Genomic DNA, 17772 nt, shown 5'->3' on the forward strand with positions numbered 1-17772 from the left:
TCGTCAATCTGGGTATAATCCAGGTCCCTCAGGCGTCTGTACAGCTCATCAAGAGTAGGCTTCTTCAGGGCCGCGGGCATGGATTTCCAGAATCTGTCTGCCATTCTTTGTGACTTCGGGATGTATACAGGTATGTGTTAACCAGCTCAAGAATAACCTTGCCGACTCAAGTATTACCCAACTCAAGAATTCTCTAGAAATGTTCCCTTGCAAACACTTGCTGTAGGTGCCGATTTCTCTTTCTGTTTCTCGCTTGAGTATAGTTGGATTTTCAACTTTGTTTTTCAAACTTGATCTGAAAACAGAAACCATATTAAAACTTAACAAGTCATGTTTCTAACCTAGAGACCCCCCTTTTCACCAGTATGGTTAAATTCTTATCATTTTCATTCTACTTAAAACAATTCAATTGGAATTTCCTTAAAAGCATGCAGATTCATTTTATGTTTTAGCACCGTTAATTCTTTTTAAAATTCAATTGTCATGCCAATCACGTCTTAAGATCCCTTTACATGTGCCGCACCCCAGTACCTAACTCAAGACTCCTCCCTCACGCCCAACTCGAGACCCCGTGTCCCCAACTCAGGCGATGCTCAAGTAGTATTTTTTGTGCAGATACACCATTATCTCAGTTTCCGCAAAGACTACATGTAGGATAGCGTACAATTCCCTCGAGCTCAGTTTGCCCCTGTTTGGGTCATACACCGGCATTGAGGCCTCCGTTATTCCTCTTTCAATTATGAAGTCTCGTAGTCTTGTTAGTGCCAACATCACGTGTTCGGGATCAATTGTGTTCCTGTCATTGACCCTCGTCACTAGGAAGCACAGATATTTGCCCGGGACTTGTGCTACTGATGGTGGAAGCGCTGCCATCCCTCCCAGTCCTGGTCTCTGTCTGAACAGAAACTCCACGTTCTGGTACTCTCTTCTGAAGTCAGCTTCCAATCTTGATTTGAAACTCATGTCCGCCGTGATGCAGATCGCGCTAGTCCTGTTTGACAGGATGAAGTCGCTATCCGTTATCATGATGTTTTCCGAGTACTCATTGGGTATTTCAAATTTCGTTTTGAAATTCCGACCTATGGTAGGCTCTGGCTCTTCTTCTTCCAGTTCCAATTTGCTTGTTTCTCTCACTTCCTTGAGCTTCTTTATCATCAAATTTTCGGTGTGGGTAAGTCCTACCCCCACTCCCCGGACAAAAATATTTATCGACGTCCCCGTCGATGTTGTCGGGTCTGAATTGTCCGGAGGAATGTCCAGTGGCCTATCTGTTGCCGTCCATCCGAAAAGAGGGTCCTCTGCCTTCATATAATTTGCCGATGATACGTCGACTTGTTGAATGCTTTGTCCTTCGCGGCTCTCGTTTTTGACATCGCGCATCCACTCTAGTATCCTCAAGTTCGTGTTCTCCCTCCTCTCTATCTCACTCTGTTCGAGATCCGTCTCCAATTCTGGCGTCGAGTAGTCTTCTTGCGGATAGTGTCCACCATCGTCAATGACCTGCCATTCCTCTTCGGCTTCCAGTTCGCCTGCACTCAGTAGTCCCTCGCCCAATTTGTCTGGCTGTGTCTTATCGATCAAGAAGTCATCCCCGTACCTGTTGTACCTCATGCCGGTCCGTTTACGATTGCCAGTCCTGGTCTCCGGTGGTATTGGTCGATCTGGCTCCATCCACTTCGGCACCTCATCTTGCTCCGGGTCGTTCCAGTCTTCTTCTACAAATGATCCTGCTTCAGACTCCACTTCTATCTTTTCATTGTCGTCTAAACTCAAGTTCTCATTACCATCATTCTTCTCTCTGGTGCCTTTTTCATTCACTTCACACGCTGGCTCTACCACCAGGTACTCAAGACCCTCCATGTCCTTCGGTATGCACCAATCCTCCGGGGACGGGACGTGAGGCTTCAGATTTTCATAATGTGCCGCTCGCCCAGTACTCAAGCGATAGAACCGTCCTTGTTGATGTACTTCCTTTATCATGAATGGTCCCCTCCACTTCTTGAGTAGTTTCTTTGTTCCCTTGGGCGGTATGACATTTTGGAAGACCCACACGTATTGGCCCACTTCATATGGCTTCGCTTGTAATATTTTTTCGTCATATTTTCTGCGTTGCCTCATTTGCGCTTGCGCCGTGTTCCTCCTGCATAGCTCGTTTAACTCCTGTTGTCTTTTGATCGCCTCTTTCACGTATGCCTGAGGCGACGTCCTTTTCCCTTCGTATTCCGGGTAAAAGAATGTCAGAGGCATTGCACTCTCCCTGCCCGTCAACATCATGAAGGGACTGATGCCCGTCGTTGAGTGTTGTGTACTGTTGTAGGCCCCTACTACCTGTGGCAGGTATTTATCCCAGTCCGTCATGTATCTTGAGCAGTACACCCTCAAAATGTTGACCAGTGTCCTGTTTTGTCTCTCTACCAACCCGTTGGTCTGTGGATGGTAGGTTGTCGAATGTGCTTGAGCAATGTGCGATCTCTTCATCAATTCTTTTGTCAAGTCCCCCACAAAAGCTTTACCGTTATCTCACTGGAAAGTCATTGGACAACCATACCGCGATATCCAATGCGTTATCAGATGATCACATGTCTCTTCGGCCGAGGCTGTCTGGCACGGAACCGCTTCCGCCAACTTTGTGAAGTGATCTATTATAACCAGTATCTGGTTATATCCCGACTCTGTCATGCAGATTTTTTGATGGTCTATCTGCACCACTTCATTGAACTCCGAGCTCTCGACAGACTTGAGGGGAAACTTCATCTTCCTTGGGTCTTTTACCTGATGACATGCCAGGCAGGCATTCACCCACCTCTCGCAAGCTTTTCTCATTCCTGGCCAATCAAACCTGTGAAGTATCCTTTGTTGTACTTTATCTAACCCCTGGTGTCCCATCTGGTCGTGCGATCTGGAAAGCACCTCCGTTTGATACATTTGCGGTAGTATGATGAGGTTGTGTTTGTGTAATATCTTCTCCTCATCTTTCCTTTTGCATGCTACCACCCCATCAGCTGTGTGGTAGAGTAAGTCTTTCTTTTCTTTGTAGAACTGGCTCAAGATCTTGTAGCTGTCCTCCTCGAGTTCCCCCTTCTCCTTGACCCCCGACTGGATCCATTTGGAGAGATTACTTGTCATTTTGTCATTCTTTTGGGCTCTTATTAGGTCTGACAGCCTGTATCTCGCCTTGACATGCTCCTTTAGCGCCATGATCTGTCCATTCATCTCACCAGGGTTGTGGATGTCGTCGCTCAGCTTCACGCATATCATCCTTTTCACGATTTTCATATCATCTTCTGGTACCAGATTCGTTCTGATGTTTGAGTTGCATGATAGTTCCCTGAATGGTTTCCTTGCAACCGCAATTTTCTCAAGTTCCTCACCACCTCGCATCTCCTGTATGTCCATGTTGTATGTTCCTGAAGATGGATCCGTCTGTAACTCCCTGTCGTAGTGCCTTGTCTTCTCTTCCGCCAATATCATGCACAGACTGTCTTGGTTTTCGCTGCTCTCATCCGAGTCTTCATCCCATCCTTCACGCTCCCCGGACAATTTTCCTTCTCCGGTTCCTTCTTCCGTGAACCTGGAACACTCCCCGGACTCTTGACCTAGTCACAGGTGTTCAGTATCTTCTTTGAACGTCACTTTCTTTTTCCTAACCTTGGTCTGCTCCAGAATGTTTTCGGGGATTTTGTCAACTAGTGACCGCACGACATCTTTGCTGTCAGTGACGCTTCCTCTTGATGAGTCAGTATCGTTCACTGTCTCTTTTCTCCGAAGTATAGTGACTTCCGGTTCCTCTTGACTCTTCTCTTGGACCACGGGCTTATCATCTGATAGTTTCTCGAGCAACCTCATTAAGTCATCATCTATCTGTGCAGTTCCTGCTTCCACCTGGTTAAGATCATAGCATTTTGCCTTGAGCGTCTCTTTCACAATCTTCGACTTGAGTATTATCTCAATCGGAATCCTCTTGCTCCTCTTCAAGATGGTCTTCTCTGGAGGCTCTTTAGGCAATTCAGGATGATTTTCTATCGGTTTGCCTGACTTGTCCAGCCATCTCGTGAGTGGAAGACTGTCGTACGTTTCCTTGTCCATGAAGGAGAAGCCATCTTTGATTTCAGGTCTGTCTGCCTCTCTTTGCTCTTGTCTCTCATAGAACTCCGTCTTCTTACTCAAGCTGTCGGCATTCTGATGTTTATCTCGTGTTCTATGCTCAATTATCATGTTGTATCCGTCCAGGCGAACTATCCACCTTCCAATGTAACTTTGGTCCATTGAGTACGTTTTCAGCCAGCTCAGTGCTCGGTTGTCGACTCGCAACTTGAATGGCTCACTGCCCAGGTATGCCCTGTATTTCTCGACAAAGGTAACCACCGCGAACATCTCTGCTTTTGGTGCTCCGTACTTCATTTCCGTGTCGCTCAGGACTTTGCTCCCGTACGCTATTGGTCTCAAGACTGTCTTCCCATTCCATTCTTGTTCTTGGTGGAGAATCCCAGAAATCGCGACTACCGACGCTTCCGTGTCCAGCACGTACATCCCTTTCTCAGTCAGCATACCCAGTACTGGTGCCTCACATAGCTCTTTCTTTTTTCTCTGGAATGACTCTTCTGCTGCGTTGTTCCACGTGAACTTCTTGCCCTTGTGTCTCATTAATTGTTGCATCGGGTATACCTTGTCCGCATAGCCTTTGATGAATTCTCTATAATAGTTAGCGAAACCCAGGAAGCTCATCAACTGGTGCTCTGTCTTCGGTGATTTCCAGGTCAGGACTGCTTCCACGGCGTCCGTATCAGGTCTGATGCCGTGCTTGTCTACCATCCTGCCCAAGTATTTTATTGAGTCCTTAAGTATCTCGCACTTTGATGGTTTACACTTTAGCCCCGACCTCTTCATGCATGCAAACACTTCGTCAAGTCTCTCAATGTGGTCCTCCAGTGTTGGCGTGGCTATTACCACGTCATCCACGTAGCACATTACCAGGTTGCCATACTTCTTCGTCACGCCTATCAGCGCGTGTGCCATCAACCGCTGAAACGTGGCTGTGGCATTGCAGAGTCCAAACGGCATCCGTTTCCATTGAAACAGACCCAACTCGCAGGCGAACCCTGTCTTGTCCCTGTCCTGCTTCCTTAGTGGTACCTGCCAAAAGGCCGAGCCTAGATCAAGAGTCGTAAAAAATTTTGCATCACCTAACTTCGAGAGGCTCTCATCAATTCTAGGTATGGGATAGGCATCCTTCACCGTGACGGAGTTCAGGTATCGAAAGTCACAACAAAACCTCAACTGGTCGCCTTTCTTTTTGGCCATCACTACTCCACACGCCCACGGTGACTTGGATGGTTCTATCATGTCGTACTCTAGTAACGTCTCGATCTCTTTTCTACACGCGTCCGATTTGTGTGGGGTCATGCGCCTCGCCCCCTCCCTGTGTGGTACCGCGTTTTCCTCAAGTTCTATTTCATGCTCAACGAAATTACAACACCCGATATCCGCCTTATGCCTCGAAAAAACTTCCTCGTGCCGCTCTAGTACGTCCTTGATGGCTTCGAGCTGTTCATCTTTCAGTTTGCCCCTCAAATGTTCAATCTCCGGCAGAACCGGTTTATCAGTTTGCATTTCATCTAGTGTGGGTCGCTCTCGAAAGTTCGAACAGCTCGACAGCCCATCGTCCGTTTCTGACTTAAGTGATTTAATAAGACCTGAAGAATCTTTTATTTTCTGCAATCGTCTCAAGATACAAATTTTGTCCCTGTGATTGGGACAATCAACAACTTCATTTTGTTTTGAGTTCTCAATCGTTTCATATCGAGTTTTAACCGGTAAAGCATATCCCAGTTTTCCTCCCTCTCTGTATCGTGATCGGTATATCAAGGGTATTCAACAAGACACTGACGCAGAGGCCGCTCTTCGTTATCGAGAATGATCTTCCTAAAACAGCAGCACTTTGACTATTAGGATTTGGAACTATACACACTTGTTTGTTGTCACTTAGTTCATTGTAATTTTTCATCCTCAAGCTTACGATTGCCGCTTCATTAGCTTTTAGCCTCACCCTCCTACTCAAGAATACCGGTGCTTTGTTTTCATTTGCCATTATTAAATTTACCGGTTTGATTGCGTACCTCCTATCCGGGTTCCGTATCCTGAACATTGCGTTATTTAGATCAATCGTTACGTCGAAATTCCTGATGAAGTCTCTGCCCAAAATGAATTGGTCAGATTCATCTAGGTTTTCTACCACGATAAAGCTCATCCACAAGTTACGTTCCCCCAAATTGAGGGCTATTATCGGCGTCCTGCCCAGCACCCGAAGGGCCGCCTTGTTTGCAGCTGACAGCCGTATTCTCGAGTCTATCAAGTCACCTTTGTCAAAGCCCATCCTTTCCCAAGTTTCGATTGGTATGACGCTCAAGACTGCTCCCGTATCAAGTAACCCTCGCAACTGAGTCTTTTTGCCACTTATATCTAGCACGTGTCCTGTCACATCTGCCTCTGTCCCGATGTGCATTGCATCTTCTTCAAGCATGGCGCAGTGTCCAATCGATCTCACTTTCAACTCTTCTTTCCCTACGTAGATCTGCCCAATTAGGTCTTCGTCACATGTTATCATTGTCTTGGTATAGATGTTGATCCCATCTATTTTTAGCATCACCTCGTGTGGACCATAAGCTTCAGTATACCTGTTATCAACACGTACCGACTTGCTGCCCCCTCTCGTGAGTAGTGCTCTCAACGCTCTAGAAGTCGTTTGTGGGCTTATACAGCTCAAGTAATCTGCGTACACGTCAATGTGCATTATTGTCTGGTCGCTCGGTTCGCTCAAGTTTCTGGTTACCTCGTGGCCGCCTACTGTGATTATCGACATTATTCTAGCCCCAATTTTCGATATGCCGAATGGCTTTCCCGTCACCATTTTTACAGTGTTACAATTCCCCGTCTTTGTTGAGCCCTGTACAACCTCTGGTGTTTGGTTCGATCCGGTTAATGCTTCGTTAAAATTCTGTCTTTCGATCTCCAGCTTTAGTCGTTGCTCTATTTCTTTCGCAGCCAGATCCTGTTTCACTTTGGCAATTGCTTCCGTCGCCGCTTTCTCATAATTTATCTCTAGAGAGTTTCCGGCCGCGGATTCTATCGCACCATTAACATGTGTTACAGCTTTCCATCCGGCAATTCCGTGCTTGGTGCTCCTAAGTTCCTCGATTCAAACTCGTTTTGCCTGTTCCGCTGATTCTGCACCGCCGCTAATGCCAACTTATGTTTGGGGTGACTCTGGTCCTTGACCGCTTCCCAGAACAAGGGACAATCCATTCTGAAGTGCCCCTCCTGGTTACAGAAGAAGCATCTAGCGCCTATCTTGATGATTAAGCCACTATAGTACTCGTGTTCCTCCATCTGGCTCATGTCCTCCTCATCCGGTGCATATCCTAAACTCTTCATGCCTTGTTTGTATGTTGTGCAGTCAGCCACGTGGTGATCCGCCGACCCGCAGTTCGCGCATGATCTGCGCTTGTCCATGTCATCTCTCGGCTTGTACCATGACGACCTCTGGGGTTGACTTCCCCCTTGCGTGTTCCTGTTTTCTGAATATGAGTATTTCTTGGGTTTCATCAGCATGTATTCCCTTGATTTCTGTCTCATTTCTTCTGGGGTCGCTGCGCTGTCTTTCGACAATGTGTAGTATGTTGCTAACATTGTTCTTAAGTCATCACTTTTTACCCCATCAATGAACTTCGAGGCAATGCTAAAGTTTCTTCTGTTTGTCGACTCCTCCGGGTCACTCCTTCTTCTCAAGCTCTCGAGGTCATCTAGGAACCGATCAATTGACTCGTCGTCCCTCTGCCTTCTCTTTTCAAATCGCATCATCGCTTGGTGACCCTTCATGCCTGATCCGAATCGATTCAGCAATATTTCGAAGATTTTGTCCGCGGTGTCGCGTTCTTCTTCTTTCTTTGCAACCACGCATTTCAATGCCGTGCCTTCCAGGTTGCTGAGTATGGCTGTGCATGCTTGCCTTTCATCATTTAAGTTATCTTGCTCTAGATGTAATCTCATCACTTCCACCCACGTGTCAATGCATCCATCTGAGTCGTCTTTGAATTCTTTTGGCTTCTTGAAAGTTTTTCTTGATTTTCCGTCTCTCCTATCGCTCGAGTTAGTGTTCCTCGTGGTGAAGGCCTCTAGAGTCTTGTTCATCATCTCCCAAGTGCTTGCCCACGTCATTGCATCCGGACCTGCGTTGCTGCTAGCTGTTGAGTCCCCCAGACCACTCGTTGTGTTTGATGTCCCACTTTTCATGATTGTTTTAGCAGCTGTTGGTGCTATGCTTACCGCATCCCGGTTTAAAGGCAACGGTGTCGATTGCCGTTTGTTCCTTTGTGGTTCCATAAAGTCAACTCTGGTGCCTTGCGTGCGATCCACTGCCGGTCTTTCTTGTGAGGTAGAATTTCTCAAGATTGCATCCAACTTCGCCTGTATCGCACTAGAACTTTCGACCTGATTCCTGTTCATTATGTCCATTCTCTTTTCCAGGCTACCTAATTGGCTGTTGACATCATCATATCGGTTTTTCAACTGTTGCATATCTTTTTTGATGTTTTTATCTCGTTCTTCATTGGTGGCATTTACCTTGTCCGACATCTGCTGGAGTCTCTCGTCTGTCGCCTTAGCCAGGTTAAAATGACTATCCAGATATTCGTGTTCGTTGTATTTTAACTCCTTCTTTATCAGGTTTCTATCTTCCTCACTATACTTTAGTTTTTTGTCGATCTGATTTAGCTTTGTCATCAGGTCGCCAAGCTCAAGAGCAGCTGTTTCATGAACAGCCGTTGTCTTGTTTTCGGCTGCCTCTTCTGTTCTGGCTTGTTCTTCCTTTGGGTCGGCTTCTGTCGCCTTCGTGCTCACTGTCCCAAATGTTCGTGTTCTTCCAGTCTGTGATTCTTCGGCCGTGTTGTCTTTCGATTTCATTCCGACCATCATCGCCAACTTTTCTGTAAAAGATGTCTTCTTTACTTGAGAGTCATCTTTCACCGTTTCTCGGGTATTGCCTGTTGTGTCTTCGAACGCGTCTATCGGCGAAAACTCCACGGTTTTTGGATTTTGGTCTTCCATATGGGGCATCGGTGTGGATTCCGTTGTCTTTTTCTCCACTTCATCTACGCTCTGGTCTGGTGTCTCTAGGTCGATTTCGATTGTGGCCTCCACCTGTTTTTCCCTCGCATCTTCTCGCGTCTTGCTCTCGGTGCCACTCCTCTTGCTGACCATGCTAACTGAAAAGTTATCTTTTGTTTTGCCTGGGCCCCTTGATGTCGTTCCGCGCAGCGACGAGTTATATTTCGTGTTTGATCCACTTGACCTTTTTTCTAGCACCGGTACCCTACTCCGTCTCATTATTTCTATTTACAATTGATCGTATTTACAATATTATTATATACACAATTCTATTCTACGAATAAAATCTTTTGTGAAAAAGAATTCTTAAAAGGAAATATACAACGTGATAAAAACCTTTCTTGAAACTTTCTTTATTTGTGGTCCCAACCGTACCGGGTTCCGACTAGTGTTGTTCTGTTTTAAATCTGTCTCAAACACTTATTGTAATTTTACTTCAGTTTTTATACCGTCCTAAGACTTCCAGTTACCGTCCCTACTCTTCTTTGTACCGTCCCAGGCTTCTTTCTACTGTCCCAAGACTGTTCGGTACTGTCCCAGTACTTCGTCAGTGTCCCAAGACCCTTGTCCTGAGAGTACTATCCCAAGGCTACTGTCCCAAGGCTAGTGTCCCAAGACTAGTGTCCCAAGACTAGTGTCCCAAGACTACTGTCCCAAGGCTAGTGTCCCAAGACTACTGTCCCAAGGCCAGTGTCCCAAGGCTAGTGTCCCAAGACTACTGTCCCAAGGCCAGTGTCCCAAGACTACTGTCCCAAGGCTAGTGTCCCAAGGTTAGTGTCCCAAGACTACTGTCCCAAGGCTAGTGTCCCAAGACTACTGTCCCAAGACTACTATCCCAAGGCTAGTGTCCCAAGACTACTGTCCCAAGACCACTGTCCCAAGACCCTTGTCCCAAGACCCTGTCCCAAGACCCTTGTCCCAAGACCACTGTCCCAAGACCACTGTCCCAAGACCCTTGTCCCAAGACCCTGTCCCAAGACCCTTGTCCCAAGACCACTGTCCCAAGACCACTGTCCCAAGACCCTGTCCCAAGACCCTTGTCCCAAGACCACTGTCCCAAGACCACTGTCCCAAGACCACTGTCCCAAGACCACTGTCCCAAGACCACTGTCCCAAGACCACTGTACCAAGACCACTGTCCCAAGACCACTGTCCCAAGACCACTGTCCCAAGACTGTATCAAGACTGTTCTGGTCCAACACTGTCCCAGGACTGCACTGTCCCAAGACTGTCCCCAGACTGCTCTGTCCCAAGACTTCTTTGGCACTGTCCCAAGACTGTTGACAAGTGTCTGAGCGGTGGGACCTCTTTCTTCTTCGTTATGGGGACTTCTTGATTCACTGTACCTTGTGCCACCACTCAAACTCTAGTAAAATTTTCCCAAAAACCCTCTCTTAAAAGCCAAATGCTAGCCCCCCTTTTTCTTATTTCTTTTTAATTACCTCTCTTTCAATGTTCCAAGCAACTTGAGACCAAAACCTGTGCGCAGGTATCTTGTGATCACCTGTTCGTATAAAAACTAAACACAAATCCTCACCAAAATGCAAAAAAAAATCCAAGCTAGAAAAAGTAATAAAAAACGGAAAGTTGAGCCCACCTAAAATTCAAAGGTGACCAATGTCTACCTTTTGTCGAAAAAATTTTTGTCTGGTACCTAATTGCCACGCGTTTTCCTCCCCCCAACTAATAATCTTATTGGGTATCACCAGAATTGTCTACGTCCGTTCCCCCTACCAATCCGACCAGGGTACCTTCCTTAACTCGAGTTCAAATTTCGATATCCACTTATTATTACCAACGCGTGTTAATGACTAATGTAACTAAATCAACGATGTCGATTAATTAGTTATTCTAATTTTCTCCCTTTTTACAATTTACAACCGCCAACCTCTAACTTAACCAGCCCCCCTTCTAACCTCCCCCCTTTTTAGCCCCCCTTCTTAAGCCTAAAGTTACCTTAAACGCCGGGTGCTAAACCTCTCAAGAGAAAACCGTAGACCTGTCTCCAGGCCTGCTCAAGTAAAAACGTTTCTCAAAACCGGGGGATATCGCTTATCCAATTTTACACTTATTTCCTATAATGTAATGTGAATTTTAACGATACCCGTTCTGCCCAACTTGAGAACTCGAGAACTGCCAAATCCTTCTTGGCTACTTTCCCACTCGACTGGTCACCTCTTCCAGTCCAGTCTCCTATTGGTTCAGCTCAAGTGCTCCTGAACCACTTTCCCACTCGGCTGGTCACCTCTTCCAGTCAAGTCTCCTATTGGTTCAGCTCAAGTGCTCCTGAACCACTTTCCCACTCGGCTGGTCACCTCTTCCAGTCAAGTCTCCTATTGGTTCAGCTAAGTTGCAAGCTATCTAAAAACCCTTGACAACGCCCCACACTCGGGCACTTTATTGAGGTTACTGGGTTAAATTGCTAGGTTGATCGAAACGATCGAGCTTGTAAAACAGTATGGGTATACTATTTAATTAATATAAAGGTTTGATCCAACTGATCTGGTGTCAAAGTCACTGTCTTTTTTCGTTTTATGGTTTTTGTTCCTTTTTCTATTCTTTTTTTTTGGTTTTGTTTTGCTTTTTGTCTTTTTGCTCGTGTTTTTGTCCCCCTAGTTGCCCCCCTTTACTCGGTTAGCTAAGCCTCGTTCGGAGAGCGTACCGGGAAGTTTTCTCGAGTTTTCTTAAAAAGCTATCACGGTACAACCGGAAGGTTTGCACGTTCCTGTCGAACCGCACCGCCGGTACTCTAGAATGGGCATTTAGCCCGAAGCTGTCTCAAGTGGGTTCGACTCCGTAGTCTTGATGTCGTAAACACCCAGGAGCGCCATAAAAACACTATGTAAGATTCGTCTACTGCAGTCACACATGAGGCTTAAGAAAAATAGGCCCTATAACCATTGGCTCAAGAGTCAGGGACACTATCTCTTGTGTTTTTCTACCTCAAATCAGTCGGAGCCAATTCGGTTCGTCTGTGACATGAGACCACGACCCGTTACAGCTTAAAGGCTACTACCAAAATATCCCCCCACTCTAGAATTAATAACGTCCCCATACTTAGGTCTCTAGATACCCAAAATACATGAATGCCGTTAAAAACCGGGTCGGAACAATCCGTTAAGTTACTTTTTATTAGACAGTGGAACTTTGATCCATTTCAGATGGATCAACCTAAAACTCGCCTTACCTCAACATAACAATTATAAAACACACTCTAGAAATATAAATTGGTACTCACATTGTAGCACGCTCAAGAATTGGGAGTAATTAAGTCGGTAAGCAACTCAAGAATTAAATAGTGTAATTAAATGAGTTTAATGTTTGCTAGTTTCAACAACAGGAATAAGTTTGTACTCTAGAATGCAGTTTTATGTGGACCATTGGGACACTCAAGCTGTCCACCTTTCCACCGAAGGTTCACTCTGGTCCAGTTTAGAAAAATACTCCAGTAAAGTCACAATAATCCAGTTCGTGGGAATACACTTGTCTCTGTTTCGAATGGGACAGCTCTACTCTAGATTATTACTGTGACGGAAATTGCGAATAGCAATTTCCTAGTGATTTTTCTTGCAACTTTCCCGCGATTGTTACTCGATTGTTCTGATTTCTCTTTTTCGGTTTTCAGTTATCGCGAGAAAATCGTGCATGACAGGCTCCATTCAAATTTTTGAAAAATTAAATTTCACTCCAAAATCAAGTGTTTTTTGCTTCTCTCAAGGTCAAACTTCAAATTATGACCGACTGGCACACCACTCGGCTGGTCACCTCTTCCAGTCAAGTCTCCTAGTTGTCCAGCTAAGTTGCAAGCTATCTGAAAACCCTTAACAACGCCCCCCACTCGGGCACGTTATTGAGGTTGCTGGATTAGATTGCTAGGTTGATCGAAACGCTCGTTCTTATAAAACAGTATGGATATACTATTTTATTAATATAAAGGTTTGATCCAACTAATCTGGTGTCAAAGTCACTGTCATTTTTTGTTTTATGGTTTTTGTTCCTTTTTCTATTCTCTTTTCTTGTTTTTGTTTCGCTTTTTGTCTTTTTGCTCGTGTTTTTGTCCCCCTAGTTACCCCCTTACTCGGTTAGCTAAGCCTCGTTCGCAGAGCGTACCGGGAAGTTTTCTCGAGTTTTCTTAAAAAGCTATCACGGTACAACCGGAAGGTTTACACGTTCCCGCTGAACTGTACCACCGGTACTCTAGAATGGGCATGTAGCCCGGAGCTGTGTCAAGTGGGTTCGACTCCCTAGTCATGATGTCTTAAAAACACCCAGGAGCGCCATAAAAACATTATGTAATAGTCGCCTACTTCGGTAACATATGAGGCTTAAGAAAAATAGGCCCTATAATCATTAGCTCAGCAGTCAGGGACACTATCTCTTGTGTTTTTCTACCTCAAAACGGTCGGAGCCAATTCGGTTCACTTGCGACATGAGACTAGAACCCGTTACAGCTTAAAGGCCACTACCAAAATACCCCCCCCCCCCCCACTCTAGAAAATAAGAACGACCCAATACTTAGGTCTCGAACGCCGTTAAAAACAGGGTCGGAACAATCCGTTAAGTTACTTTTTAATGGACAGTGGAACTTTGATCCATCTCAGATGGATCAACCTAAAACTCGCCTTATCTCAACATACTTATCACAAAATACACTCGGGAAAATTAAATTAGGTACTCACATAGCAGCACACTTGAGAATCAAGAGTAATTAAGCTAATTAATAATTCTAGCATAAATACGATTGAATCTAACTCGAGAAGTTTGCTATCAATGAATTCCAATCAAAGGAAATGAGTTTTAAGTTGAGAATATAGTTTTGGGTCTGAACCATTGGGAGACTTCAGTTGTCTACCTTTCCACTGAAGGTTCACTCTGGTTCAGCTGAATTTCGATGTTCTTTCGTAATCACTCTGTCTCCTATATCAAGATAGGACAGCTCTACTCTCGTGTTTTCTTACTAGAATCTCGGAAATTGCGAATAGCAATTTCTCGCTGTTTTTTCTGTCACTTCCCCGCTATTGCGATTCGGTCGTTCTGATCTTATTTCTGATGTTTTCAGTTGTCGCGAGAAAGTTGAGCATGTCAGGCTCAATTCGAATTTTTGAAAAATTAAACTTCATCCCAAAACTACGTATTTCGTATTCCTCAAGGTCAAACTTCCAGATATGACCGACTGGCACATCACAACATCCCGTGTTGTATAATGACTCTTCTTAAATGTTTCTTTCGTTGTTGTGAGGTTTCCTCATCACATTAGATTTTTCACAATCGTGCTATTTCGCATTTCATGTTGCTGCTTGTTATTTGATTTTTGATGTGTTGTGAAATTTGCTTATGTTACAAAGCTAAATGCTAATAATGAGTTTTACTCGAAAACGTTTCGCGCAGTAAACATTGATTCCTTTGTTGTTTTTCTACAGTCATTCCCCTTCTTTTCAGGTTTGTTAAAATGTACAGTGGAGGCGGTTTTATTGGAGATACGTATAGTGGAGGATATGAACCTAATGGCATCACTTACTACGATCCTGGAGATTTTGATGACTATTATGATCAAGAAATAGACGAGTTCCTTCTTGATCCAGCTTGGGAAAAGCAACAAAAGAAAGTAAGTATGACCGAATTCGGTACAACTATGATAGAGTGGTCCCTTGAAAATAACCAGGTCACTTGAGAATAAGACTCCTAGAGCTGTCAAATCGTTTAATAATTATTATTTTGCAGAATACTTTTGAACAAATTTTATGCTTTGTTACTTCGTAAAACCTATTTTTAATTTTAATAGCAAATAAATTAACCCAAAAATGGTTAAACTGTAAAATTATAACATGCGATTTGCATGCGGGCCCTGTCTATCATAGTTGCTTTTTCGAGGGACCACTATCATATTAGTACCCCAAGTTCAGTTAGTAAACTAAAGAAAAGGTCCATTGATTGTAGTTACATCATCATTGCCGGTTTTAGACCTTTACAGCTTGGTGCAACTCGCATCTGAGAAAGGCATCCACTCAAATCGATGAATTGGAAAATGATCTACAGAATGGACTCAAACTTATGTTGCTTTTGGAGATTCTCTCTGGCGAACGTCTTCCGGCTCCAGATCGGGGCAAAATGCGGTTCCACAAAATAGCCAACGTGAATAAGGCATTAGATTTCATCAACAGAAAAGGAGTTCAGTTGGTATCAATTGGAGCCGAAGGTGAGGAGTGATACTGTTCATTTATTGCGTATTGTTTGAGTAACAAAGTATGTTTTGAAATAATTAACCAGTATAATTTTGTTCGGTCCGTGGCCGGATCAATGAGGAGAGTGGTCCAAGAGCTGAAAATGTCAGAGCAGAAAAACAGACAAATAATTTATTACCAGTGCTAATCGATAAAATAAGTCTTAGAATTGTCGAATTGTCTTTCAAATAATACGTATATTAAAAAATTTGATCTATTTTTTTTGTTTAATGAAAGAAAGCGATGAAAGTATGATTGTTGTATAAACTATTGTTTTTTTTGGTAATAGTGACAATTCTATAACTTATTTTTAAGGATTAGTCTATGAAGTCATTTTTTTTTTGCTCTCAGATGTTTTCTGCTCTTGGACCAGTCTGCATGAACGGAGTGAACTCTCTGCTATGGGCCCGATGTTTTTTCTGTGTGTTTTGTTTAGGAAAAGTCTTGTTCACGCTTAAGTTTGGCTGTTCGTGATTTGAATTTTTTTCTTCTTAAGTTCAGTTCGTTTCTTTTGTTAAAAGCAAGGAAAATTCCCTTACCGAACAGCAAAAGCATAAAATTCACGAAAAACGTAATCGGCTTCTTGTTTCGAAAGTAGATTTAAAGTTTGCCCAGCGAAATACAAACTTTACCTTTTTATTCATTTTTCTCAAATTGAGTTAATTTTATCAAAAAAAATGCCAAGCATCATTTTTTTGAAGTTCACAGAGCTTTAAAGCCATTTTTTCAAGATTCGATGAAAGTAGTGTCGGTGGTGAGGTTATAGAGGTCGGTGGGGAGGATTTTTTCTTCATGAAAAGTCTTTGTTACGTCCCTGCCTGACGTCAAATTGATCCAATTTTCTCAAATTGAGTTAGTTTTGTCAAAAAAATGCCCATCATCATTTTTCTGAAGTTCACAGAGCTTTAAAGCCATTTTAAGATTCGATGAAAGTAGTGTGGACTGTTATATAGGTCGGTCGTGAGGATTTTTTTCTTCATGAAACTGGAGCTCAAGGTTATAATTAGTTATGTAAACAATGATAACTAATTCTACCAACGAAAAAAAAAATTAACCGAGTTGTAAACCAACTGATCAGAATACGAAGAGAATAGTTTATTCCAATCATGCTCTTCTGACTTGCTCCGATCGATGAGAATAGAATCTAGAGGAATAGGTCTGACTCATGCATAGGTATGGCCCTCAATGCAAGATAATCGTAACCGCTCGAAACATTAAATTTATAGTGAACACTGATAACTTGTAGCACTAATTAGTGACAACAGCTCAAGAATTGCTGCGCAAATCTGATTGATTGCTGTTGGACTTTTAATTTGTTTTGAAGACCAGTTCATTTCTTCAAAAAAAAAATCTTGTTTTTCTTTTTTGTGTGCGTTACTCTACTCTTTTCCAACTGTTTGTTTTCTATGGTTTTGTTTTGAAAGTGGAAAGTTGAAGTTTTTAAAGAACAAATCAGTTTTTTTTTCTGTTTCCATGCGTTAGTTAACTCTTTTCCTGTCTGTTGAATATGTTTCACATGTAACTTTAAGACAAAGCGTAAATTATTGATTTCCACGTAGATAAATTCAAGTAAATCTTTTTCTCGCAATTTGTAGCAACCAAGTCATTCTGAATTCAACTTTGGTTTGAAACGGGCGCTTTGGTTTGAAATAGGCGCATGTGTTTTGATTCATGCCGAGTTTCAATAAATTTCTGACAAGATGGTCAAACAGTTTAAGAATTTAACTGCATCTCATATCAGTTGTCAATTCGAAAATTTTCCTAAGTTTGCTCTGAAATTGAAAATCAGAAGCCAATTTGGTCTTTTAGTGCTGTTAATTGTGTTAAATTGTGTGCAGTCGAATATAGTGTCGGATCATTGTGCTACATGTGTACTGTAACCGGCTGTCCCTGTGTCGGTTTCAAGTTTCATTAATTGAATTCATTTCAAGTTCTAAATAATTGTTTTGTTCCTAGAAATTGTGGATGGAAATCTGAAAATGACCTTGGGAATGATCTGGACTATCATTCTTAGATTCGCAATTCAGGACATTTCTGTCGAAGGTAACCAATTTTCTTTTGTTTGTCTCCGTTGACTTGATATATTACTTTTTATTATCACATTCTCCTTTAAGCTCGATAGGTTTTATAGTCTAATCAAAATGATCACAGTACCATATTTTCTGTTTAAAATGAATTCTGTCTTAGGGGGCATTTAATTATGGCATTTTTTGTTTGGTTCGGCTTAGGGTAAGCTCTTTCTGAAAATCTTTCCAGAACAATAAAGCGATAACACGCCTTCTGCTTTGGAAATGAACTCTTATCTGTAGAATTAGTCCCAAAAATAAGAACCAATCCAATTTCCTCTCTAAAAGTAGCATTGAACCAACGCTGGTTTGGGTGAAATAAA

At 43.2% G+C, this 17772-nt stretch overlaps 1 protein-coding gene across 1 annotated transcript in view; it reads left to right on the forward strand.

Annotated features, from left to right (window-relative positions):
• The first annotated feature begins 14605 nt into the window (after positions 1-14605).
• LOC134852889 (alpha-actinin-like) overlaps positions 14606-17772 on the forward strand; it is a 57726-nt gene continuing 54559 nt past the window's right edge. Inside the window, exons 1-3 of the mRNA XM_063868735.1 lie at positions 14606-14767; positions 15124-15358; positions 17340-17426. Coding sequence (XP_063724805.1) covers positions 14612-14767; positions 15124-15358; positions 17340-17426 — 478 coding nt within the window. The 5' untranslated portion in view covers positions 14606-14611. The remainder of the gene's footprint in view (positions 14768-15123; positions 15359-17339; positions 17427-17772) is intronic.

The sequence above is a fragment of the Symsagittifera roscoffensis genome, chromosome 8 (genome assembly GCF_963678635.1).
Source record: "Symsagittifera roscoffensis chromosome 8, txSymRosc1.1, whole genome shotgun sequence".
Classification (NCBI taxonomy): Eukaryota; Metazoa; Xenacoelomorpha; order Acoela; family Convolutidae; genus Symsagittifera; species Symsagittifera roscoffensis.